Here is a 27,688-nt window from a genome sequence, read left to right on the forward strand (position 1 = left end):
ACTCAATGCAGGGATTTCTAAGGTTAAGGCTTCCTTCCCCCTGTCTGTCATAAAGCAGCGGTTAGCTTTGGACCTTCAAGTGCTCCTATGTCTACAGAAAGCTCCTGTCCTGGGACCAGACTGTTTCTGCATTCAGCAACGACAAGTTGGCCAAAGCAGAAACAGATTGGCACACAGGTTAAGGAAGTTCCACCTGAAGTGTCCTCACCTCCCCCTGTAAGCACATCCCTCCAGTGCTGTTCAACCTCCACTGGCTCCCAATATGCTCACGCATTGACTTTAAAATCCTGGTTCACACCTACCAAGCTATCCACAACTCTGGAGCCAAGTGCCTGTCTGACCTCATTCTACCATCCTACTCCACATACACCCTTCGCTACTCCAGGTAAGTCTCCGTTCAGCATCCCCACTGCAGACAAACATTTATGGGTGACAGGGTCTTTCAGTTTTGCGGCTCCTCGACTGTGGAACTTCCAGTCAATATCAGGGCTGTAGAGTCTCTGACTTCGTTTAAGGCACAGCTTAATTGTGCTGTTCAGAATAGTTTTCAAATACCTACAGTGCCTTGCGAAAGTATTCGGCTCCCTTGAACTTTGCGACCTTTTGCCACATTTCAGGCTTCAAACATAAAGATATAAAACTGTATTTTTTTGTGAAGAATCAACAACAAGTGGGACACAATCATGAAGTGGAACGACATTTATTGGATATTTCAAACTTTTTTAACAAATCAAAAACTGAAAAATTGGGCGTGCAAAATTATTCAGCCCCCTTCAGTTAATACTTTGTAGCGCCACCTTTTGCTGCGATTACAGCTGTAAGTCGCTTGGGGTATGTCTCTATCAGTTTTGCACATCGAGAGACTGAATTTTTTTCCCATTCCTCCTTGCAAAACAGCTTGAGCTCAGTGAGGTTGGATGGAGAGCATTTGTGAACAGTTCTTTCCACAGATTCTCGATTGGATTCAGGTCTGGACTTTGACTTGGCCATTCTAACACCTGGATATGTTTATTTTTGAACCATTCCATTGTAGATTTTGCTTTATGTTTTGGATCATTGTCTTGTTGGAAGACAAATCTCCGTCCCAGTCTCAGGTCTTTTGCAGACTCCATCAGGTTTTCTTCCAGAATGGTCCTGTATTTGGCTCCATCCATCTTCCCATCAATTTTAACCATCTTCCCTGTCCCTGCTGAAGAAAAGCAGGCCCAAACCATGATGCTGCCACCACCATGTTTGACAGTGGGGATGGTGTGTTCAGGGTGATGAGCTGTGTTGCTTTTATGCCAAACATAACGTTTTGCATTGTTGCCAAAAGTTCAATTTTGGTTTCATCTGACCAGAGCACCTTCTTCCACATGTTTGGTGTGTCTCCTAGGTGGCTTGTGGCAAACTTTAAACAACACTTTTTATGGATATCTTTAAGAAATGGCTTTCTTCTTGCCACTCTTCCATAAAGGCCAGATTTGTGCAATATACGACTGATTGTTGTCCTATGGACGGAGTCTCCCACCTCAGCTGTAGATCTCTGCAGTTCATCCAGAGTGATCATGGGCCTCTTGGCTGCATCTCTGATCAGTCTTCTCCTTGTATGAGCTGAAAGTTTAGAGGGACGGCCAGGTCTTGGTAGATTTGCAGTGGTCTGATACTCCTTCCATTTCAATATTATTGCTTGCACAGTGCTCCTTGGGATGTTTAAAGCTTGGGAAATCTTTTTGTATCCAAATCCGGCTTTAAACTTCTTCACAACAGTATCTCGGACCTGCCTGGTGTGTTCCTTGTTCTTCATGATGCTCTCTGCGCTTTTGACGGACCTCTGAGACTATCACAGTGCAGGTGCATTTATACGGAGACTTGATTACACACAGGTGGATTGTATTTATCATCATTAGTCATTTAGGTCAACATTGGATCATTCAGAGATCCTCACTGAACTTCTGGAGAGAGTTTGCTGCACTGAAAGTAAAGGGGCTGAATAATTTTGCACGCCCAATTTTTCCATTTTTGATTTGTTAAAAAAGTTTGAAATATCCAATAAATGTCGTTACACTTCATGATTGTGTCCCACTTGTTGTTGATTCTTCACAAAAAATACAGTTTTATATCTTTATGTTTGAAGCCTGAAATGTGGCAAAAGGTCGCAAAGTTCAAGGGGGCCGAATACTTTCGCAAGGCACTGTATGTTAATTCTGTTCTCCTGTCCACCAGATCTGATGACACCTGTATATAGCTTTTATATATATATATATATATATATATATATATATATATATATATATATATATATATACACACACTGAGTATGCCAAACATTAGGAACACCTTCCTAATATTAATTTGCAACTTGTACCAATCTCTTTAACCCTCAGAACAGCCTCAATTCGTCGGGGCATGAACTCTACAAGGGATGCTGGCCCATGTTGACTCCAATGCTTCCCACAGTTGTGTAAAGTTGGCTGGATGTCCTTTGGGTGGAGAACCATTCTTGATACACACATGAAACTTGAGCGTGAAAAATCCAGCAGCGTTGCAGTTATTGACACAAACTGGCGCGCCTGGCACCTACTAACATACTCTGTTCAAAGGCACTTAAATCTTTTGTCTTGCCCATTCTCCCTCTGAATGGCACACATACACAATCCATGTCTCAAGGCTTAAAAATCCTTATTTAACCCGTCTCCTCCCTTCATCTACACCGATTGAAGTGGATTTAACAAGTGACATCAATAAGGGATCATAGCTTTCACCTGGACAGTCTGTCATGGAAAGAGCAGGTATTCCTCATGTTTTGTACACTCCGTGTAAGTACACTAGGTGTACAGTCAGACACTAACTACTACTACAGTACAAACTCTATGGTATGATGCTTCCTTTGACATGAACTAACCTGTAGAATGCAAACATTTCCCTCTCACTTGCCTCACTTTAACCCCTCCACCGCTTGACATTCCTCGCTGGCAGAGGAATACCCACCGGAGCACACTCACAGCTATGAGGAGCAGCAACCCTCATCTGGATATGACCCCTATGTACCAGCCCCCACCAGCGTGAGCATGATCACAGAGGACTCCTACCCCTACACCACCACCACACAGGTGAGGGGAAGTCAAGGGGGAAAGTATGTTATGTGTGATGTTTAGTAATGGCATGTCATGTAACATTGTGTTTTGTCATGTAATGTAATATCATGTTATAACTGCAGGTGCCATACGAGCAGGAGCCCTACTACGAAGAGTCGCTCCAGGCCCATTAACATCTTGTACACTCAGTGTATATATTACGTTTTTTATTTGTTATTTTGAAATTAAATGTATTATTTTGTGTCATCCATATCATTCTTGACATGGTCAATTCCCCCCTTTGTCAGTCAAGTAGCAACACAGCGATGCACACAGTTGGGGTGTAAGGTATTTGTTGAATTGAGTTTTATTACATCTTACACAGTGTTTCTGGTGCCCAGCATGGTGGGGCATGGCATTGTTAACAGTGCAAAAAAAGGTCCATGTAGCACATCAGAGACTGGCACCATCGTTATACACAGGGCAGGTCAGGGGTCACGAGGGGTTAGGCTACACAACTCCGAGATATGTGCTTGTCCATTCAGTAGTACCTCCACACAAGGCTAGCCTTCAGTAACTAACATGCACTGCAAAACGATATATAGCTTAAAATTGTCTCACATCACAGAACTGTTCTTCCGCTATATATTATATTTAGTTTCCATGCACAACATTACAGAAACATTTTAGTAACATATTGCTTAGGCTAATGGAGGGATATAATTCTAATAGTATAAGTTATTGTTACTAGTAGTTTGACTACTTGGTGTAGAGATATTAATTAACAATACGGTAAACATTGTTGTCATTGGTCAGTAGGGGACACACCCTCTCTTTCAGCCAATGAGAGGCTACAGTCCTGGAGTATGTAGTATAGAGAGGACAAAGTACAGGGACTTTCAATGGTGGTATCAATCTCATTGTTACAAAAATCTGTACATTTACAAAGAGTATAGAAACAAAAGATTTGAAAAGTATGTGACACCCTATGTCTCTGATAATGTGCCCTAGCTACACACACACTGTCACTGGCAAATTGACAGATTTATTGAAAGAAAAGCAAAAACTGAAACAAAAAAAACACCCTACATCCTTGGAGTTTCAAGCGACAGTATCTTTACACAATTCATGAGTGAGGGGAAGGGCGGCGGGTTAGAAGGGGATGGAGGGGGTGTGGTTAGGTGGAAAGAGGAGTGGTTTATAAGGGGGCAGGGGCTGAAATGTCCTCAGCACAGAGCACAAGAGCTAGCTCTGTCCTGTATAGCTTGCCCCCGTCTGATAGCGCCATAATGGCGGTCTTATATGTGGGGATTTTGTTGACTTCCAGCACCTGTCGGAGACAAGAAACAGATGAAGATATCCAACTTGTCATTTTCTTCCCTTGACTTTTACAGATTTGACATTGACCCTACTTTTTCATTTCAAAATCCCCCGCGGCTTTGAGATGGTCGCTGGCCCAAAGCTTAGCTCATAAAGATGACACAAAGTATTTGCACAAAAAAAAAAGAGTAGGCTCTACATGCTTTGATATATTGACATCCAGATTATTTTTTTTAAAGTCTGCTGCGAGAGAGTGTGAAAGAGAGAGATAGAGCAAGAGAGAGACAGAGAGAGAGAGAGAGAGAGACAGAGCGATTGGATATCTGTCCAGTTCTAAGCATGCTCTTATGAGTTTGTTTGAAGAGGTATTGTGATTGTCCTCAGGCCAATCATATCACCACAGGCAACAGACGAGGCCCTCTGTGATATTTGAAGTCTCAAGATGAAAAACTAAAATATTTCTTTGGACTGTTCAGACCTAGATTCAATCAGATCCAGTGAAAGCTGACACCCGCATAGCTGGTGTTTCAGCGGTGTGGGTTTATTACTAATTCGACTTTGCGCATCCAATGGCAATGTCCGCGATAAGTATAACGCCGGGAGCCGCTTGCTGATTTGACAGCTCCAGCGCAGTTACACCTCAGACATCGCCTACATAAAAACAATGAGACTGCTATGCAGTTCTTCTCGATTATCGCGGGTTAAGGCGGAACTGATTGAATCTTGCCCTTAGTCTCCGCTCTTCTCCATCAATTAAACAGAATGGAAACACACCTTCTTGTTCTTCTCACACAAATCTTTGAGGAGGGCATCCAGCTCATTCTCATCCATATAACCATTCTCATCCTGAGAGAGACAGAGACAGAGAGAGGGACGGAGAGAGAGAGAGAGAGAGACAGAGAGAGAGAGAGGGACGGAGAGAGAGAGAAAAGGACAGAGAGAGAGAGGAGACAGAGACAGAGAGAGAAAAGGACAGAGAGAGAGAGAGGGACAGAGAGAGAGAGAAAAGGACAGAGAGAGACAGAGACAGAGAGAGAAAAGGACAGAGAGAGAGAGACAGAGAGAGAGAGAGGGACGGAGAGAGAGAGAAAAGGACAGAGAGAGAGAGAGAGAGAGACAGAGAGAGAGAGAGAGAGAGAAAAGGACAGAGAGAGAGACAAACACCATTTAGCCCACCTTTGGGTTTGGTTTGGTATGCAGTGACAACATGATGTCGCGTTGCATCTCACAAGCCTAATCTCAGTAAACAAACAAAACAATAGGCTTAATGAACAGACGTGTATATTTGAACAGTCTGTTCATGGGCCCTTCTGATATTTTCTCATATTTTCTATTCATGAATTTGAACTGTTTGTTTTTGGTCCTCTGTGTACTTACTGGCTTGTGTGCACTGAAAGCAATATTATAACCACATCGCTGATACCTTTACAAGGATATCCCTATCCACTTTAGGGGACTTCTCTGTGTGTCCAACTCCATTCAGAGCAATAGAAATACTGTACCACAGAGTCAAACAATCAATCCTCTGTGTTGGCAACAAGTGCGCCATCATCAGTAACCATGTGGAACAGTTAGTGCCAACATGGCACTTCTAAAATTCTCAAACTTTAAACCAGGTTCTACTGTATGGTCGAAGACTAAAACAAATGGAAAACCATGATCAGCCAGCCACTCAGATTAATTGTCCTGTAATGCTCTACAGGCAAACTAAATAATGTGTTGTCATTTGCTGCCCCAATTACCTGTCTGGATGTCACATAACAGCAAGGCCCAGAACTCCTCCCTGCCCACCTTGTCTGTTTGTCTGCCCGCCTCCCTGTCTGTTTGCCGGTCAGCCTCCCTGCCTGTCTGCCTGCCTGCCCGCCTTCCTGCCTGCCTACGCAACATGAACCTGCGAGTCAATATGAATCGTAGGCGCTGCCACGAGAGAGAATGGGCCGATCTGCCGACCTACTCCAGGGACAGTCATACATTATAGGGGGAGAGAGAGAGGAAGAGGGAGAGGGTGGGGGAAATGGGTATGGGGAAGAGAGAGAGCAAGAGAGGAAGAGTGATGGGGACAGCGGGGGGGCATGTACTGTATCCATTGTGCATACAAATAAGGGCAATAGGAAGATAAATGGGTAGATAGACAGGGAAAGAACGAGAGCAAGAAAGAGAAGGAGAAATAGATAAAGAGGATAAGAGAGAAAGATTGAGGGAGTGCATCCCTGGAGAGCAGCAATTGCCTAGACTAGGACTGTCTGAAGCACTTTCTGTCCTTGTTCATACTGTGTCTTGAGATGCATTGAATCATTCAAAAAGCCATAACAGCAAGTGATTCTTCTTTTTTTGAGAGGGTGCATAATGACAATGTATTATTGGAATGTACCTGATCGTATAACTCAAAGATCTTGTTGAACTCTCTCCTCACCATCTTCACATTCTGTGACAGAAAGACGAGCGAGAGGGGGAGGAAAATAGAGGGAGAGGAGACAATGGAGTCAAGGTCAATCTGATTTTCCGATTCCCTCTTGGATTTACTCTGGGAATAACCACCAACCTGAAACTTGAGTAGAAAGTTCTCCTCGTCCGGTAGCAGCCTGTTAAAAAAAAACACACACATTGGAAGAATTGTGTTCAGGTAATATAGAGCACGATGTGGAGACAGATATATCATTCATATCACACAGGAGAAAACTTAATAAGCAGACCTCGCCATTTCTGCCAAACACAACTTCCCATCGTGGTTTGAGTCGAATATTTTGAGCTGGAAGATAAAAATAAACAAACAAATTAAATCTCTACAAAACAGAATATGAAGTACTATACTGTACGGAGCTATTTGTTATAGCCATTTAGCTACAGTGTTCTCAATGTTGTTTCTGAGGCTAGCTGCACAAGTATAAACTATATTCTTACTGTGGTATGTGTATACTCGTCTAACTTCTTTTCGTCATATGGTTTCTTAGCCTTCTGAAGCAGATCTTTCAAAAAGTTCTGGAAATGAAGCAAAGGCAGAAAGATCAGTTTGACAACAACGCCTGCTATAGCAGACACATTTGAAATGCAATGCTGTCTGGGAGGTACAGTCAGGTCCAGAAATATTGGCACCCTTGATAAAGATGAGCAAACAAAGACTGTATAAAATAAATAATACAAATACTGAGCTACAGTGTCTTTATAAAGTATTCCTACCCCTTGACTTATTCCACATTGTGTTGTGTTACAGCCTGAATTCAAATTGGATTCAATTGAGAAAAGTTCTCACCCTTCTAAACACAATACCCCATAACGACAAAGTGAAAACATGTTTTTAGAAAGTTTAGCAAATTTATTGAAAATGAAATACACAAATAACTAATTGACATAAGTATTAACAACCCTTTGCTATGACACTCTAAATTGAGCTCAGGTGCATCCAATTTCCTTTGATCGTCCTTGAGATGTCGCTACAACTTGATTGGAGTACACCCGTGGCCAATTCAATGGTTTGGACATGATTTAGAAAGAACCACACCTGTCTATATAAGGTCCCACAGTTGACAGTGCACGTCAGAGCAAAAACTATACCATGAAGTCTGTAGATCTCTGAGCTATAATTGTGATGAGGCATATACCTGGGGAAGGGTAAAAAAAAAAACATTTCTAAAGTGTTGAAAGTTTCCAAGAGCACAGTGGTCTCCATCATTGGGAAATTGAAAAAATATGGACCTACCCAGACTCTGCCTAGAGTCTGACCAAACTGACAAGAAGTACCTTAGTCAGGGAGATGACCAAGAAATCAATGGCCATGACAGAACTACAGAGTTCTTTGGCTGAGGTGGGAGAACCTGCCAGAAGGACAACCGTCTCTGCAGCACTTCACCAATCTGGGCTTTAGGTAGAGTGGCCAGACTGAAGCCATTCCTGAGAAAAATACACATGACAACACGCTTGGGAGTTTGCTAAAAGCCACATGAAAGACTCTGAGATAATTGAATCTCATTGAAAATCTGTGGAAAGACTTGAAGATTGCTGTTAGCCGCCGCTCCCTATCTAATTTAACAGAGCTTGAGAAAATCTGCAAGGAAGAATGGGAGAAAATCTCAAAATCCAGATGTGCAAAGCTGATACAGACATAACCAAGACGACTCAAAGCTGATACAGACATACCCAAGACGACTCAAAGCTGATACAGACATGCCCAAGACGACTCAAAGCTGTCATCACCGCCAAAGGTGCTTCTACAAAGTATTGACTTGGGGTGTGAATACTTATGTAAATTAGATATTTCTGTATTTCATTTTCAATAAATTTGCAAAAATGTCTAAACATTATCACTTTGTCATTATGGGGTGTTGTGTGTAGATGGGTGAGGAAAACAAAATCTATGTTATCAATTTTGAATTCAGGCCCCCCTTTGGCATTCTTCCTATTTTGTTGACTTACAACCTGAAATTAAAATATATATATTTTTTAGGGGTTTATATCATCCGATTTACACAACATGCCTACCACTTTGAAGATGCAACATATTTTTGTGAAACAAACAAGGAATAAGAGAAAACAGAAAACTTGAGCGTGCATAACTATTCACCCCCAAAGTCATTACTTTTTATAGCCACCTTTTCAGCAATGTCAGCTGCAAGTCTCTTGGGGTATGTCTCTAGAAGCTTGGCACATCTAGCCACTGGGATTTTTGTCCATTCTTCAAGGCAAAACTGCTCCAGCTCCTTCAAGTTGAATGGGTTCCACTGGTGTACAGCAATCTTTAAGTCATACCACAGATTCTCAATTGGATTGAGGTCTGGGCTTTGACTAGGCCATTCCAAGACATTTAAATGTTTCCCCTTAAACCACTTGAGTGTTGCTTTAGCAGTATGCAAAGGGTCATTGTTGTGCTGGAAGGTCAACCTCCCAGTCTCAGTCTCAAATCTCTGGAAGACTGAAACAGGTTTCCCTCAAGGATTTCCCTGTATTTAGCACCATCCATCATTCCTTCAATTCTGACCAGTTTCCTAGTCCCTGCCAATGAAAAACATCCCCACAGCATGATGCTGCTGGTGATGAGAGGTGTTGGGTTTGCGCCAGACATAGCGTTTTCCTTGATGGCCAAAAAGCTACATTTTTGACTCATCTGACCAGATCATTTACCTTCTTCCATATTTTTGGGGAGTCTCCATTTGGCGAACACCAAACGTGTTTGCTTATTTTTTTCTTTAAGCAATGGCTTTTTTTCTGGCCACTCTTCTGTAAAGCCCAGCTCTGTGGAGTGTACGGCTTAAAGTCGTCCTATGGACAGATACTCCAGTCTCCACTGTGGAGCTTTGCAGCTCCTTCAGGGTTATCTTTGGTCTCTTTGTTGCCTCTCTGATTAATGCTCTCCTTGCCTGGTCTGTGAGTTTTGATGGGCGGTCCTCTCTTGCCAGGTTTGTTGTGGTGCATTATTCTTTCCATTTTTTAATAATGGATTTAATGGTGCTCCGTCAGATGTTCAAAGTTACAGGTATTTTTTTATAACCCAACCCTGATCTGTACTTCTCCGCAACTTTATCCCTGACCTGTTTGGAGAGCTCCTTGGTCGTCATGGTGCCGCTTGGTGGTGTTGCAGACTCTGGGGCCTTTCAGAACAGGTGTACTGAGATCATATGACAGATCATGTGCCTCTTAGATTGCACACAGGCAGACTTTATTTAACTAATTATGTGACTTCTGAAGGTAATTGGTTGCACCAGATCTTATTTAGGGGCTTCATAGCAAATGCACGTACCACTTTTCCATGTTTTTTTATATATATTTTTTTAAACAAGTTCTTTTTTTCATTTTACTTCACCAAATTGGACTATTTCGTGTATGTCCATTACATGATATCCAAATAAAAATCAATTTAAATTACAGGTTGTATTGCAACAAAATAGTAGAAACACCCAGGGGGTGAATACTTTTGCAAGGCACTGTATATTATACGCTCAACATAAACTGAAAAATGTAATTATTTTATACTAACACAGTTGCTCAGAGAGATTTTGTTTAACAAGTAATATTTATTTTCACAAGAAGATAGGGGTCAAAATGATTGGCACCCCTGTTTTCAATACCTTGCGAGGATAATGGTACTGAGCTTTTTTCACCAAAAAATTATGGATTGGAGAACACATTGGAAAGCATATTAGACCCTTTCTTCATACAGATCCGTGGTATCCTTCATCTGTCTGTATGGACCTCTTCAATTCAAACCAAAGGTTTTGAATGGGGTTCAAGTCCGGAGACTGAGATGGCCATTGCAAAATGTAGATTTTTGTGGTCAACTAACCATATCTTTGTGGATTTTGATGTGTGCTTGGGGTTATTGTCTTGCTGGAAGATCCACTTGAGGCCAAGTTTCAGCCTCCTGGCAGAGGCAACCAGTTTTTTGGCTAAAATGTCTTGGTACTGGGTAAAGTTCATGATGACATTGACCTTAAAAAGGGCCCCAGGACCAGTGGAAGCTAAATAGCCTAATAACATCAAAGATCCACCTGCATATTTTACAGTAGGTATGGGGATTTTTTTGTGCATATTCATATTTTTTGCGACGCCAAACCCACCACTGGCGTGAGTGGCCAAAGAGCTCTATTTTCATGTCATCAGATAAATGTTAACACCTGGAGTTTGCAATTTTTTTTAGTTCCAGGTAAAACTATTTTGGGTTCCATATAGAACCAAAGGGTTCTACTTGGAACCAAAAAGGGTTATTCAAAGGGTTATCCTATGGAGAGCCAAATAACCCTTTTAGGTTCTAGATAGAGTGTATAGCTCAATATTTGTATTTATTTTATACAGAATTTTTTCTCATCTCTATCAAGGATGCCAATAATTTTGGACCTGACTGTATGACACAAAGTACAACTAAATTCTTAAATGGTTTGTGTTTTCTAAATCATTCAGTTTCATGCATACTGTAAAAAAAAAAAACCCTGCTAACTATGATACACCTTCCAAACTACCTCTTAGGTCTTGCAGTAAAGTGCTTGACTGTTGACAGTGTTATCGTTATCAAAACACTCACGGGAAAAGCTAACCCTGTAATGTCTTTTAACCATTAATTTAGGTTATTGAGGTTTGAAGGAGGTTTGTGGTGTGCACCTGTGTGGAGGGGGGTGGATGTGTGGGTCTTGGTGCCTATGTGTACCTAATGGTTCAAGGTAATGAAAACACATTATAATACATGTGGGTGTATATTGGCATGCATACTAATGTGAAGACATGATTCAGTTAGTAAAGAGTTTGAGCACGACTCTGTGTGAAATATACTCTAGGTTGTCTGATCTCTGACCCCACATTAACCTCGGACCCCTAGAACCTCAAGCATACGTGTGGAATTCTGATCCCCCCCTTTCTTATCACACATCAATCCAACTTAATTATTCCACAACTTTCTTGACACTAGTCTAGGGAAGGTCAAAGCCAACGTACAGTACCAGTCAAAAGTTTGGACACACCTACTCATTCCAGGGTTTTTCTTTATTTTTTACTATGTTCTATATTGTAGAATAATAGTGAAGACATCAAAACTATGAAATAACACATGGAATCGTGTAGTAACCAAAAAAGTGTTATACAAATCAAAATATATTTTATATTTGAGATTCTTCAAAGTAGCCACCCTTTGCCTTGATGGCAGTGTTGCACACTCTTGGCATTCTCTCAACAAGCTTCAGGAGGTAGTCATCTGGAATGCATTTCAATTAATAGGTGTGCCTTGTTAAAAGTTAATTTGTGGAATTTCTTTCCTTCTTAATGTGTTTGAGCTAATTAGTTGTATTGTGACAAGGCAGGGGTGGTATGCAGAAGATAGCCCTATTTGGTAAAAGACCAAGTCCATATTATGGCAAGAACAGCTCAAATAAGCAAAGAGACTTGACAGTCCGTTGTTACTTTAAGACATGAATATCAATCAATCCGGAAAATTTCAAGAACTTTGAAAGTTTCTTCAAGTGCAGTCGTAAAAACCATTAAGCACTATGATGAAACTGTCTCTCATGAGGAAAACCACAGGAAAGGGAGACCCAGCTAACCTCTGCTGCAGAGGATAAGTTCATTAGAGTTACCAGCCTCAGAAATCGGCAATTAACTGCACCTCAGATTGCAGCCCAAATAAATGCTTCACAGAGTTCAAGTAACAGACATCTCAACATCAACTGTTCAGAGGAGACTGTGTGATCGAATTGCTGCAAAGAAACCACTACTAAAGGACACCAATAAGAAAAAAAGACTTGCTTGGGCCAAAAAACACGAGCAATGGACATTAGACCGGTGGAAATCTGTACTTTGGTCTGATGAGTCCAAATGTAAGATTTTTGGTATCAACCGCCATGTCTTTGTGAGATGCGGAGTAGGTGAATGAATGACCTCCGCATGTGTGGTTCCCACCGTGAAGCATGGAGGAGGAGCTGGGTGTGATGGTGAGGGGGTGCTTTGCTGGTGACACGGTCAGTGATTTATTTAGAATTCAAGGCACACAAAACCAGCATGGCTACCACAGCATTCTGCAGCGATACGCCACCCCATCTGCTTTGCGGTTAGTAGGACTATCATTTGGTTTTCAAAAAGACAATGAACTAAAACACACAACCAGGCTGTGTAAGGGCTATTTGACCAAGAAGAAAAGTGATGGAGTGCTGCATCAGATGACCTGGCCTCAACAATCACCTGACCTCAACCCAATTGAGATGGTTTGGGATGAGTTGGACTGCAGAGTGAAGGAAAAGCAGCCAACAAGTGCTCAGCATATGTGGGAACTCCTTCAAGACGGTTGAAAAAGCATTCCACGTGACTACTTTCATGAAGCTGGTTTAGAGAATGCCAATAGTGTGCAAAGCTGTCATCAAGGCAAAGAGGGGCTCCTTTGAAGAATCTAAAATATATTTAGATTTTTTTTAACACTTTTTTGGTTACTACATGATTCCATATGTGTTATTTCATAGTTTTGATGTCTTCACTATTATTCTACAATGTAGAACATAGTACAACTAAAGAAAAACCCTTGAATGAATAGGTGTGTACAAACCTTTGACTGGTACTGTACATGAGTGAAACTTTGGTATACGGGTTAAGAAAAACAAAACTCCCCCCGGGATTCCTACAAAACGCTCAATTACCAAAATGATTTACAATACAAAGTGATTTCAAGTTACAGTCCAGATGAGCATTGACCTCAGAGGCTCCTTGTGAGCCTATATCCCCATAATGAAATAGAGAGGACAGTGAGACAGTTCATCAAGACACAAATTAGGAGGCACTACACACACCGGCAGGCATTGCTCACCTTCAGCTCATCTGCTTCAATGTAGCCACTATGGTCTGCATCATAACATCGCCAAGCCTGGAATGAGACAATGAGTGAAAGAGGGGTTTGTATCATCAATGAGGAGAGAATAGTTAAATCAGCTAAAAACAATGTTTATGTCATGAGTCACTTGAAAACATTTAAATAGATAATCTTGGTTAATAGAAAAATACCTGCATAAATTCTGCACAAGACTTCAACTGTTGCCGGAAAAATAACAAGAAGTTCTCTTCTGTGGGCAATATTTGTACTAGCTGTGACACAGAGAAAAGAGGAAAATATATAAGAGATCATACTGTATTGTCCTGAAACATGGTAACATTGGTTGAACATCCCATTTATTTTTAACAGTTGATCAGTGGCAAACAATGGCACCCAATGACAGGCACAGATGTCATTTAAACGTCTAGTTTCAATTTACATTTGGTTGAGTTGTCAACTAACAGGAATTTAACGTGAAATCAACAAAAAAATTCACTATGTCATTGGATTTAGGATAAAGTTGGGTGAAAAAAAGACTAAATTCCCTTATGTTGATTACTTTTTGCAAATCCAATCAGTTTTTCATGTTGATTCAACGCCATCATTGTGGCGTACCGCAGAAATGCCACGAGGGGGAGTCTCGTTGAGGTGACAGACAGAGGGGCTGATTGCTCACCAGCCATACTGGGCCCATAAAGCTGCCAGGTAGGCAGCACATGGGAGGGTTGCTACCGGACAGGGCAAGTCTAAGAACGTGGTCAGACCAGGGTTGAAGTTTACCCACTATCAACGGAGGATGACGACATCGAGACCTACCTCTGCACGTTTGAACAGACAATACTCCGGGAAGGTTGTCCCAAGGCGAAGGGGGCGAGTCTGCTGGCCCCGTTCCTGTCCGGAGACGCCCAAAAGGCATATTATGAACTCAACACAGAACAGGCGGCTAACTATGACTGTCTCAAGAAGGAGGTACTCAGCCACTACGGATACAGCCTGGCCCGTCGGGCCCAATTGGTCCACGACTGGAGGTTTGTGGCCGACACTTCCCCCACGAGCCCAGATGAGCGACCTTCACCAGGGCATGGCTCCTAACCGACATAGCCATCCTCCTTGTTATCAACAATGTGGTCATGGACCGCTTCTTAATGGCACTACCTCACATGATGAGGTCGGTGAGCCTACACACCCAGACCTTGGAGGACCTCTTGTGAGCTGTGGAGACGCATCAGAATACCGAGGCCCTGCTGAAGGGGATGCAGGCCAAATCTGTCGGAGGGGACAGAAGGATGACCCCACCACTTTACTCCCAATATGACAGTCAGCTGGGCTAAAGGACTGCAGACCCACGGAGAGACAGCTGGAGGAGAGTCGACCCGCTGCTAAGAACCCCAGGTGGATGAAGACCAAAGGAGGTGTTTTGAGTGTGGTGCCCGGGAACACCTCGCATCGAATTGCCCGGGTCAAGAAGAGTCAATGCCATCAGCGGGCCCTGGAGATTAGTCGGGCCATGCAGTAAACTATGTCACCTCATGTTGGGCCCACAGTGAACCACCAGTACCCATGGTGCCAGTGAAAGTCAACGGTCACGACACACACGCTCTGTTGGATTCCTGCAGTGTGGTAACGCTGTGTCCGTATCCTGTGTCCACGGTGACACCAAGTGTTATTCGACCAGGCAGGCCACCATCGTGATGCCACAAGGGAGCTGCCAGATAGTGGAGGGTGTCATACCTGAGTTGCCAGTATCCCTCCTTGTGGGACGAGATTGTTCGCTGTTCACGGCGCTGTGGAGGCACGAGCTGGGAACAAGAGTATGAGTTGGCGACCGACGAGAGTGGGGACAGACCGTCACCTGCGCGGCCCGGAACCAAGAGGTTGCCAAACCTGTGTCTACGGACTCTGAGTTGGGGGTCTGAGGGGGCGCTGGAACCAACCTCACCTGCTGAACAACCGGAAGAGGAGCCCATGCTGCCCCTCTTCAATTTCCAGTGGAAGGATCTGAACTTGAAAGTGCCCCAGGCCTCCACTGGGTCTCCTCCTCTAGCGGCCTACTGGATCTCGCCATGGAGTTGTGGGAAGCCTAGCCGACCCCGTTACGCGACGTGGTAAAACACGTAGAGACGATGAGGGAGCGGAAGACAGGCATATGGCCAGTGGTAAGGGAACATATGGCGAAGGCCCAGTGCGCCCAAGCCAAGGTCTGCAATTGGGGTACCCAGCCCAGAGAGTTCCATGTGGGTGAGAAGGTGCTAGTTTTAATCCCTAATGCAGAAAATAAGTTGAAGAGGTGACACGTGATGACAGCCTTGGCCGTGTTGTGGTCAAAACCCAGGACGTCGACGGGACCAGTGGTGGTCTCGAGCAATGCGGACCTCGGACCGACCCAGAAGCAAGCACTCCAAGAGCTCATCGATCTGAACACCGCCGTGTTTTCCAAAGGTGGACGAGCTCATCGACCGGTTGGGAAAGGTCCAGTACATCAGCATCCTGGACATGACCAAGGGATATTGGCAGGTACCCTTGGCAGCCTCCTCCTGGGAAAAGACAGCATTCTCGACACCGGACAGCTTATACCAATACTGGGTCAACCCGTTTGGTCTCCATGGAGCCCCGCCCACGTTCCAGCGCCTGATGGACCGAGTCCTCAGACCCCACCAACAGTACGCAGCGGCCTATTTGGATGACATCATCATCCACAGCCAAGGTTGGGAAGAACACCTGACGCGCCTCTAGGCGGTGCTGGATTGCTCATGCAGGCCGGATTGACAGCGAATCCCAAGAAATGCAAGCTGGGGTTCGAGGAGGTGAAGTACCTGGGTTATTTGATCGGACATGGGAATGTCAAACCCAAGGAGAGGAAGGTCCAGGCGGTTCGTGACTGGCCCGTTCCCCAAGGCACAGGTCAAGTCCTTCCTGGTGCTGGTGGGATACTATAGCTGGTTAATCCCCAACTTTACGGCTATGGCCCTTATCGATCTGACCAGCACCCGCCTCCCAAAAACACACAGCTGGCTGCTGAGAAATGCATTGTGAATCCGGTTTGAGACCCAGCCTAAACTTTCAGACTATTCCCGCTAGACTAGCCATCAGACAGCTGCAACATAACCATTCCGGGGGCATTGAAACACCCCACGCCAACAAAAAAAATTCAAACAGGACTCCTGATCTTCCATCATGCTGCTGAAGAATCTAATTTAAACGGCAATCTCGTATTCCAAACACAATAGATGTTATTTCCACTTTCAAATAATGTGTATTACCTATATTTTTGTGTAATCATTGTGTGTGTTCGTGTGCGATGGTGCGTGGGTGCATGTGTGTACAGCCGAATGATCCTGTCTGTCAGATAAAGCTTCAGAGTATCCATCTATAGCAGAGATATGAATCCCCTTGACCCTGCACGGCTAAATTGACTGTCTTTAAAAATTATATTTGAACACCTTTCATAGAGGGAGAAGCCCCCTCTAAACCTGGCAGTGTTTCAAGATCTGGTGTCCCTGAAAGTCCCAAACTCTAGGTGGGCCTTAACCTACTGCATCATGAGTTTATGTAGACTCTTACCTCAACAATTCCAATTTTGGCATCTGTATTTTTCTCATATTCCTGTACAAAAGCCTTCATTTGGTCTGTAAGCTCCTATGAGAGAGAAAAAAATACATTGTCAATTAATTGCAGTAGCTTTTACCTTGAAGAATTACATACAAATCTCAACATATAAACATATAATTAGTTAACATTGAAACTAAATAGGGATTCACACATCCTTATAACAAGTAATTATGTTTTATGCAGGGAAGATCTAAGTTGTTTGAAATACAAGCACGGATAGCATGAGGGCTCAGTAATCTGCTCAATTATCTAGAAAGGCTATTTAGTAGGCACCTGGTGCCATGGAAGACCTTGTATACCTTGTGTCCTCACAAACACCATTTAACATGCCAAGCAGATTAGGAGCGATGGTTGTAATCTTCACCCATCAGAGCACAATTCTAATAGAGTCTTGACACTGGTCAGTCCATGTCGCTGCACACATACAGATGGCCAAGCGATGCATTGATTATGCATGTACGAAGGGGCCCAACCAGCTCTCAAAGTCGCATGTCAGAATTAGACATTGATCCATGTTTCTCAAATGGCAAATTTAGAAGTTGTTCCAAATGTAAAGTTTCAAAGTGTTAAGTTTAAGGCATTAACTCTGAATTGTTATGGTTAGGGTTAAATTCAGGCATTTATTCAAAATTCTTAAGGTTAGACATCAACTCTGAATGGTTAAGGTACGGGTTAAGGTTTGGGATAGGTTTAAAACCAATATAAAAACGACATTCTATTGCTAGATTAAAACTTGCAACCTTTCGAATCAGATGCTTACGCCCATCTGCCATTCCCGTTCACAACGCCCTAGCAAAACCGAAACCTACTTGAAGGTAACAGCTCTCACTGTTGCCCCTAGAGGCCGGTTCCACGTCATCTCCTGACGTCCTCAGACATTGATGGACGTGGAATACTGACTTGCATCACAGTTGACCTGGCTGCACAGCCAGCCAGCTACTGATGTAAGGCCTGGTGGGTAGGGATAGAGATCTCCACTGACACGTTCAGTGTAATTGATTCGAGTTGACGAGGCACTGATAGTGTCATGTACTTTCATAGAAGCATATGAAATGCCTCGAGAGAATGCTAGAATAAGTTCCAAGGTCCAATGCAGTCATTTTTATCTCGATATCAAATCATTTATGGGTAACAAGGAGCTTACTGTGATTGTTTTCCATTAAAATTGAAAAAACAACAAAAAAAAACAGCTTCTTAGCAATTTTCACAGTATTATTACAACCTCATAGTGTGGAAATATATATAAAACATATATATAAAACAGGTAAATCACGTTTTTGACTACACACTGGGCCTTTAAAGGCAGCCATTTGAGGTTGTCTATGTTGGGACTGGGAAGTGTTACATGTGACAATGTGATACTGTAGATACTGTATGATGTGTAACACTTAAAGGGTAGCACTTATCTGCTACATGGCCTTGCAGTAGGCCTGTTGAAGTGGGCTTTATTGCATGCGTAGTTAATTGCGTTCTTGTGTTGCATACTTGTGTAAGGTATATATTAGGCTTTAAGCTGCAAATTGAGCATTTCTGTAAAAGATGGACATGGCCTTTACCATGATCACTCACTCCCATTGTATCGATGGTAAAAGTAAATGAGTTGAAAGATAGAAGAAAAAAAAAACAACTAGATTACATTTGATATCCAAGGATAAAATATCAATATTAGTGTATCTTACACCTCGATCACACCTATATCATCAATGTGCAAAATGGTACGCAGCACCATCTGGATGTGTTCAACAAAAGTTCAACATTCACCTTCTACTACCATTTCTGTCAAGTCGTCTACGCATACAGTTTGACGCATACGTTCTATAAATCCAACGTATGCACCACACAGAACGCACTGCAACTGCCTCTGCAACGCAATGCTGCAAGGCACACGCAGCGTTCCATTGGAAATGAATGTACTTCTGCTGTACCAAAATGCAATGACGCTATTGGTGTGATCGATGCGTTAGTACTCTATGTTTTTATGAGAACATCAAGGTACCTTAGTAATGACTAATGCCGGTTTTATAGAGCCTTTCTATGATAGGAATATAAACACAGTAGGACTCAGATTTTTACATTTGCATTTCACCTCCAAAACACAATCAATAAAAGCAATGCATTGCTTCAAGAACAATGTGAGCCATATCCTGAGATGCTATAAATAAATATCTGTAAATCCCAGTGTCACACCAGCGCTGACCAAATATGTTCCAAATATATGACCATTATCATTTCATAATTTTCCTTTCAGAGAAACTGGCACGAGAGGTTAACTCTAGCGAAGAAGATCACCTTGCATTCTCACTGGAGAACAAGTGTACTGGTAGAAAGTAGGCAATATTCTTAACATTGGCCTTGTCTTTCGGATTAAAATGATTATGTTGTATGAAAGGAAGATGTACTATGAGTGAGCACTTCGTCTAGTCCATGTGTGTGTCCACTGAGTAGATGCATGACGGCCATCTTTGGAAGCCATCTTTATTGCTGTATGACATAATCAAAATCATGTCGACTATCCAACACCAAGTGACTCTGCAAATGTTAAAGTGCATGTTTGATTGAATTCAATGGTATTTCTAAGTAAGAGGACCCTGAGCCAATCTACACACTGCATGCACTATGCAGTCAAAACCAATCATTGATCTCTGTATTGATCTGTCTGTTGATGATGCCCATGCTAAATGTGGAAACCATCTTTGGCATCTCTCTGCATAAGGTGGTGTCAGATATGCTAATAACTCCAATCCTACTTCAAATTGCACTTCAATGGTGTTTTCTCACTGGGCATTGATTGGGCAGTTGTAAATGGGCACTTAATTTGATGGTAAATGCGGCGATTTTCCATAATCAACTCCCCAATGTGCTCTCTCCCCATAGAGTAAATCAAAAGGTGTTTTCAGTGTCTGGCAAAAGTTGAGCCATTACTCCTGTTTAAAGTTCTGGGATTGAGTGCCAATTGACTTGCTCTATAGAGGCTTGGCTAATTGCTTGTATACAGAATGGGAAATAAGTGTTTAACCTTTCCAAAATGCAAAGCAGGAGAGTGCTGCACTGCAGTGCTGTTTGTCACTGAGCAATGGTGACTCAATCCAATTCAGACCCCAAAACGCTGAGTAGAGACACAAATAAACATACCAGTGTCAAATAAAAAGGTCAGAATGGAAAACTGCCACGACTTCCGCCGAAGTCAGTCCCTCTCCTTGTTCGGGCGGCGTTCGGTGTTCGACGTCACCGGCCTTCTAGCCACCGCCGATCCACTTTTCATTTTCCATTTGTTTTGTCTTAGTCTTACACACCTGGTTTCACTCACCCAATTACCTGTTTATTATTTAACCCTCTGTTCCCCATGTTTGTTCGTGAGTGATTGTTTTTTGTAAATCGGTTTGTTATTGTGGGCTCGTATATTTTGCCTTGTATATTTGTATTTTGAGTAAAGTACGTTGATTACTCATTTCTCCTGTCCTGCGCCTGACTCTCTACACCAGCTACATACAGGACCCCATTACAGAATTACTCACCAACCCAATGGAGTCAGCAGGAGCAGACACCCTCCCTGTGGCAACAGAGGAGCGCATTCAGCAGCATGCGACCATGTTGCAACGTCTGGGCACCGCCATGGATTGCGTGCTGCAGACGATGGATCGTTGGGAGAGAGGAGGAGGATTTCCAGCGCCTCCACCAGCGTCACTACCGCCGACCCCACTGTCCACCTCTCCTTCACCTGGTCCCAGCGGGATTCGGCTCGCGCTCCCGAGTGAGTATGATGGGATGGCTGCCGGATGCCATGGGTTCCTAATACAGCTGGAGCTCTACCTGGTGACCGTCCACCCGGCTCCTTTGGGACGTGAGAGCGTGTCCGCCCTCATCTCCTGCCTCTCAGGCAAAGCCCTGGAGTGGGTATGGAGTGAGGGAGACGCGGCGTTGGACCATTTTGCAGAGTTCACGACTGTTCCACCTGGGCTGGGGACGATGAGCGTGCAGGATAAGGCGCTCGTAGATTCAGGCGCAGCTGGGAATTTTATTGACCGTTCATTTGCCCATAGTTTAGGGATCCCCCTTGTTCCTGTGGATATGCCCTTCCCTGTGCATGCCCTAGATAGTCGACCATTAGGGTCAGGGCTGATTCGGGAGGCCACCGCTCTACTAGACGTGGTTACGCAGGAGGGTCACAAGGAGAGAATCAGTCTCTTCCTTATTGATTCTCCTGCGTTTCCCGTGGTGCTGGGCTTACCCTGGTTGGCCTGTCATAACCCCACTATTTTGTGGCAACAGAGGGCTCTCAAGGGATAGTCACGAGAGTGCTCAGGCAGGTGTGTGGGGGTTTCCATCGGTGCGACTACGGTGGAAAGTCCAGACCAGGTCTCCACCGTGCGCATCCCCTCAGAATATGCCGATTTGGCTCTCACCTTCTGTAAGAAGAGGGCGACTAAATTACCACCCCATCGACGGGGGGATTGTGCGATAAAGCTCCTGGTAGACGTAGTACTTCACAGGAGTCACGTGTATCCCCTGTCACAGGAGGAGACGGCGGCTGGGGCAGGGATACATTCGGCCTTCCACTTCACCTGCCTCCTCGAGTTTCTTTTTTGTGAAGAAGAAGGATGGGGGTCTGCGCCCATGTATTGACTATTGAGGGATCAATCAAATCACAGTGACGTATAGCTACCCGCTGCCTCTCATCGCCAGTGTGATCGAGTCAATGCACGGGGCGTACTTCTTCACAAAATTGGATCGCAGGAGCGCTTACAACCTGGTGCATATCCGGGAGGGGGACGAGTGGAAGACGGCATTTAGTACCACCTCAGGGCACTATGAGTACCTCGTCATGCCATATGGGTTGATGAATGCTCCATCAGTCTTCCAGGCCTTTGTTGATGAGATTTTCCAGGACCTGCACGGGCAGGGTGTAGTGGTGTATATCGACGACATTCTGATATACTCCGCTACACGCGCCGAGCATATGTCCCTGGTGCGCAGGGTGCTTGGTCGACTGCTGGAGCATGACCTGTACGTCAAGGATGAGAAATGTCTGTTCTTCCAACATTCCGTCTCCTTCCTAGGGTACCGCATTTCCACTTCAGGGGTGGAGATGGAGAGTGACCGCATTGGAGCCGTGCGTAATTGGCCGACTCCCACTACGGTAAAGGACGTGCAGCGGTTTCTAGGGTTTGCCAAATACTACCTGAGGTTTATCTGGGGTTTTGGTCAGGTAGCAACTCCCATTACCTCACTGCTGAAGGCGGGACCGGTGTGGCTGCAGTGGTCAGCTGAGGCGGACAGGGCTTTTGGTCACCTGAAGGCTCTGTTTACCTCGGCTCCCGTGCTGGCTCATCCGGATCCCTCTTTGGCATTCATAGTGGAGGTGGACGCGTCCGAGGCTGGGATAGGAGCCATGCTCTCTCAACTCTTGGGAACACCACCAAAGCTCCGCCCCTGTGCTTTCTTTTCGAAGAAGCTCAGCGCTGGCGGAGTGAAACTATGATGTGGGGGACCGGGAGCTGTTGGCTGTTGTCAAGGCTCTGAAGGCGTGGAGACATTGGCTTGAGGGGGCTAAACACCCTTTTCTCATCTGGACTGATCACCGCAACCTGGAGTATATCCGGGCTGCGAGGAGACTGAACACTCGCCAGGCGAGGTGGGCCATGGTTTTTACATGTTTTGTTTTCACTCTATCCTACAGACCAGATTCCCAGAATGCTAAGGCAGACATACTGTCCCGGATGTATGACACGGAGGCGCGGTCCACGGATCACACTCCCATACTTCTAGCCTCTTGCCTGGTGGCATCGGTGGTGTGGGAGCTGGCCGCGGACATCGAGCGGGCGTTACGCACAGAGCCCACTCCCCCCCAGTGTCCAGCTGGACGCCTGTATGTTCCGTCTGCTGTCCGCGACCGGTTGATCTATTGGGCCCACACGTCACCCTAGTCTGGTCACCCTGGCATCGGTCGGACGGTGCGTTGCCTTAGTGGGAAGTACTGGTAGTCCACCTTGGCCAAGGACGTGAGGGTTTATGTTTCCTCCTGCTAGGTGTGTGCCCAGTGCAAGGCTCCCTGGCACCTGCCCAGAGGGAAGTTACAACCCCTACCCGTTCCACAACGGTTGTGGTCGCACCTGTCGGTGGACTTCCTGATGGATCTTCCTCCGTCACAGGGCAACACCACGATCCTGGTCGTTGTGGATCGTTTTTTTAAGTCCTGCCGTTTCCTCCCTTTGCCCGGGCTCCCTACGGCCCTACAGACTGCGGAGGCCCTGTTTACACTATGGGGTGCCTGAGGACATAGTTTCTGATCAGGGTCCCCAGTTAACGTCCAGGGTCTGGAGAGCGTTCATGGAACGTCTGGGGGTCTTGGTCAGCCTCACCTCAGGCATTCACCCCGAAAGTAACCAGGATGTGGGTAGGTCATCCCCTGGGAAGAGATGGCCCAAAACTCACTCCGCCACTCCTCCACTAACCTCTCTCTTTTCCAGTGCGTACTGGGGTATCAGCCGGTTCTGGCCCCCGGTGTTCGCACCGGGGGACTGGGTCTGGCTCTCGACCCGAAACCTGCTCCTCCGCCTGCCCTGCCGGAAGCTGGGTCCGCGGTTTGTGGGGCCATTCAAGGTCCTGAGGAGACTGAACAAGGTGTGCCACAGGTTACAGATTCCCCCAGATTACTATATTATTCCCTTGTTCCATGTGTCTCTCCTCAGGCCGGTGGTGGCTGGTCCACTCCTGGAGTCTGAGGTGCGGGAGGTTCCTCCGCCCCCTCTGGACATCGAGGTTGCCCCGGCATATGCTCTTCGAGCCATCTTGGACTCGAGGCGTCGGGCGAGGGGCCTTCAGTACCTCGTGGAGTTGGAGGGGTACGGTCCGGAGGAGAGATGCTGGTGGAGGACGTTTTGGACCCTTCGTTGCTGCGGGAGTTCCACCGTCTCCATCCGGATCGCTGCGCCTCGTCCTCCGGGTCGTCCCCGAGGTCGGTGTCGGCGCGCGGCTGGAGCCGCGCGTCGAGGGGCGGGGGTACTGTCACGACTTCCACCGAAGTCGGTCCCTCTCCTTGTTTGGGCAGCGTTCGGCAGTCGACGTCACCGGCCTTCTACGTCACCGCCGATCCACTTTTCATTTTCCATTTGTTTTGTCTTATACATCTTGTTTCACTCACCCAATTACCTGTTTTTTATTTAACCCTCTGTTCCCCATGTTTGTTTGTGAGTGATTGTTCTTTGTAAATCGGTCCATTATTGTGGGCTCGTATATTTGCCTTGTATTTTTGTATTTTGAGTAAAGTACGTTGATTACTCATTTCTGCTGTCCTGCGCCTGACTCTCTACACCAGCTACACACAGGACCCCATTACAAAAACAGAATTTGCCAAAACTGCTTTTCCCCATCGGGGCTTACAGTTGAGCAAGATGGAATTGTGGGAAATACATCCATCAACCCATCAATCTGACGCAACAGGAATATGAGGTTGTTCCATAAGTCGTTCAGGCATGGAAAGACATATGAAATATTGGTAGATCAGACAAGTACTTGACACCTCATAACTAGTCATAATGTATTATTCAATGTCAATTGACCCTTCGCTAAGCCCCGCCCCAGAATTCTGGGGAACTAATCACAGCACTCCAATGGATAGCAGTACTTCACCTCGGAGAAGCTCATGTTTGAAACACATAAAAGTCTGTGAGGGCAGTGAGAAAACGTGAGTTTTCTTTAAGAAATACATGTTTTAAATGGCTAAATAATGGAATAGCGCACCAGGGTTCCAGAACCTGTTCATGGAGTATTTTTAGAATCCAAAATTATACATTAGTTTGCTAGTTCATCTGGTTAGCTATTTTTCAGGTTCATTGACCACCGAACGTTCCTAATGCTAGCAAGCTTGCCACTAAATATAACTTGTTTTCTCAAAATGTTATTAATACAACTCCAATCTGCAGTCGACATCAGGAAATGATTTGAGAACACTAGTTAGCTCCAAAAGAGGTTTGTACACTTTGACTGAGCCATAGACATTCCAGGTTTCAGTGAAGTGATTGTATTGGCAGTCCACTACAACATACCAGATAGGTTCTTGATTAGCAAGGGGTAGTCGGTGTATAATTTCATTGTGTATTTTTATAACCTTTATTTAACTAACTTACACAGTTAAGAACAAATTCTTATTTTCAATGAAAGCCTTTTCAGGAGCAGAATGACAGACTTGTATCTTGTCAGCTCGGGGGTTTGAACTTGCAACCTTCCGGTTACTAGTCCAACACTCTAACCACTAGGCTACCCTGCCACCCCAAAAACACAGTTTGAGATCATTGTGAGGGGATTTCGCCAGTGGTTGGAAGGGAGAATTGTGCTTCCAGGGAAAATGTTGTCCATGGCTGCAACAGTAACCAAGGGAGGTGGTGCTTAGCGAAGGGTCAATTAAGAACGACCAGTTTCACAATATCATGACAGTACTTTAAAATGGAAGCTCAGTGAAACATTATATGAAATGCACCATTTCCATCTCTTGAGAAAACCCTATGTTCATTGAACCAACAAGAAATCTAAAATATGCATTTAGTCTCTTCTGTAAATTAAATGTTCTCAATGACATGCCCTGTACTGCATTTTATAATCCAACCTTTTGATTATTCTAGTAAAAAAAAACATTAAAGATGACTGATTATTATTACACAGCAAATAGCACTAATATGAGTGATGAGGATGTTGACAAGACAACATTATGTCACGGCTGAAACAGACACAAAACTTGTAGGGTTTATAATACCAGCATCAGTGTTAAAACTGCTTGGTGCCTGTAATGTCTGGTGCACTGAGTTCTCTTTCTCCCCACCACACTTACCCCAATCTCTCTCTCTCGCTCTCTCTCACACATTCACACACACACAATGTTTTAACTTGAAAGCTTTCAACTGTGGCACCACCAGTAGCCTAATCAACCCCCCATTGGTTTCACAATGTCTATATGTCTAGCCTACTGTATGGCCTATCTGATGAAGGTAATTCGAATGAGGGTCATACCTAATGCATTTAAAAACTAGATAACAGTTCAGTCTGAGAAGACAATTAGTTGTCAGGCCGACTGCCGATACATTCAAGTTTTAAAGTTTAAAATAATTCAGTTTACTTACAAGTCCTGCCTGTTTTCGAGCTTGCTGAAGTTCTTTTATAAAACTCTGCAACTCCTTCCCTTCAATATATCCATTACCTGCAAAAAGTAAGCACCAAATTAATCAAAGACATGCGTAAAGTAGCCTACATTAAGTTTAAGAATATAACGCACAGGATCAAATCCATCATTTGCCGTTTCATGACAGCTGTATGACTGAATCATACTTTGACTGAATCATATTTTTAGTGCCTAAACCTATCACAATATTATAATCATATTTTCCAGTCATTTATAGTTTTGTAAATATTGATATTTCGCTATAAAATGGTGGTTAATGGTTCTAAATCAATTATTTGTCAATCCAATTTGTCACTGGATAAAGTTGAGAGAACAAATGTCACACAAATATCAGTCTTGACAGCTAAATCGACTGTTTCATTCAATATAGGCTACTACACATTTTCGAAAACCCGCTAAAAAGCGCAAATGGTCTCTGAGGGTCTTTGGCGCAACACTTCCCAAAAATCGTTTTACTTCAGTGCCATCCCCACGAATAATCCACAATCTTAAGGAATAAGTTACCATCGTTATCATAATGGTGAAAAATATCCAGGAACTGTGATGCAGAGATCTCTACTCCTTGCAGGTACGCGTTTGCCATCTCGGGTTAGGTTTGGGGACGGGAGCGCGTACCAGATAGCTGCACTGACCGAGGATCTGCAATGAATTGGACGCTTTGATCAGTCGGTGCCCGGTATTTAAAGGAAGCACTATCACGCTAATCTTTAACTGTCGCACCTCCGTCCCCGACGTTGGGAAACTAGCCAAACGCGCAAATCACCTCCTCTCTTCCCGCCGCAGGAATAGAGCGTGCTCAGCAGCACGTTGACGCGCGCCAGGGGGCACGGAGACGTGAGATCCATTTAAATGAGCACCCGCTCTTCGTGCTTTTAATTTCCCCCTCCAGATAAACGCTCTATCCGACAAAAGTGTAGAAGTTGTTCAACCAAATACTATCAACCCCCCTCCCTCTCTTCTTTATTCTGGCATTTAAGGGCCATCCTAGGGCTCTATATGAAATAAAACCCATAAATGGATTATGGAGTAGCAAAATTACATAATCTTCAAAATAAGAAAAAAAGGACAGAAAGGATGCTTTGAAATGCGAATTGCTGGCTTGGAACCTCCATGATAGTTGGGCTGATTCAACTCCCTGTCTAACTATGGAGATTTAGGATTTGGTTTCTTACTTTTACATTTCATTTAGATTTTTTCTTACACCATTGGCTGTTGTACTGGGTGGTGCCACTCATTAGAGAAGACTGTTGACTGCTGCCT

General features: G+C 44.3%; 1 protein-coding gene across 1 annotated transcript; it reads right to left on the bottom strand.

Moving 5' to 3' along the window:
* Positions 1–3,392: 3,392 nt before the first annotated feature.
* Positions 3,393–27,234, bottom strand: LOC110513756 (calbindin). Its single transcript, XM_021593474.2, has 11 exons — positions 26,933–27,234; positions 26,370–26,446; positions 17,209–17,283; positions 13,839–13,919; positions 13,645–13,701; positions 7,278–7,355; positions 7,070–7,125; positions 6,919–6,958; positions 6,748–6,801; positions 5,151–5,222; positions 3,393–4,386 (listed from the first exon to the last, which is right to left on the bottom strand). Exons 1-11 carry the CDS (start codon positions 27,009–27,011, stop codon positions 4,255–4,257), a joined length of 801 nt encoding a protein of 266 aa, XP_021449149.2. The 5' UTR covers positions 27,012–27,234; the 3' UTR covers positions 3,393–4,254.
* Positions 27,235–27,688: the final 454 nt, after the last annotated feature.

The sequence above is a fragment of the Oncorhynchus mykiss genome, chromosome 3 (assembly GCF_013265735.2).
Source record: "Oncorhynchus mykiss isolate Arlee chromosome 3, USDA_OmykA_1.1, whole genome shotgun sequence".
In the NCBI taxonomy this organism is placed as follows: Eukaryota; Metazoa; Chordata; class Actinopteri; order Salmoniformes; family Salmonidae; genus Oncorhynchus; species Oncorhynchus mykiss.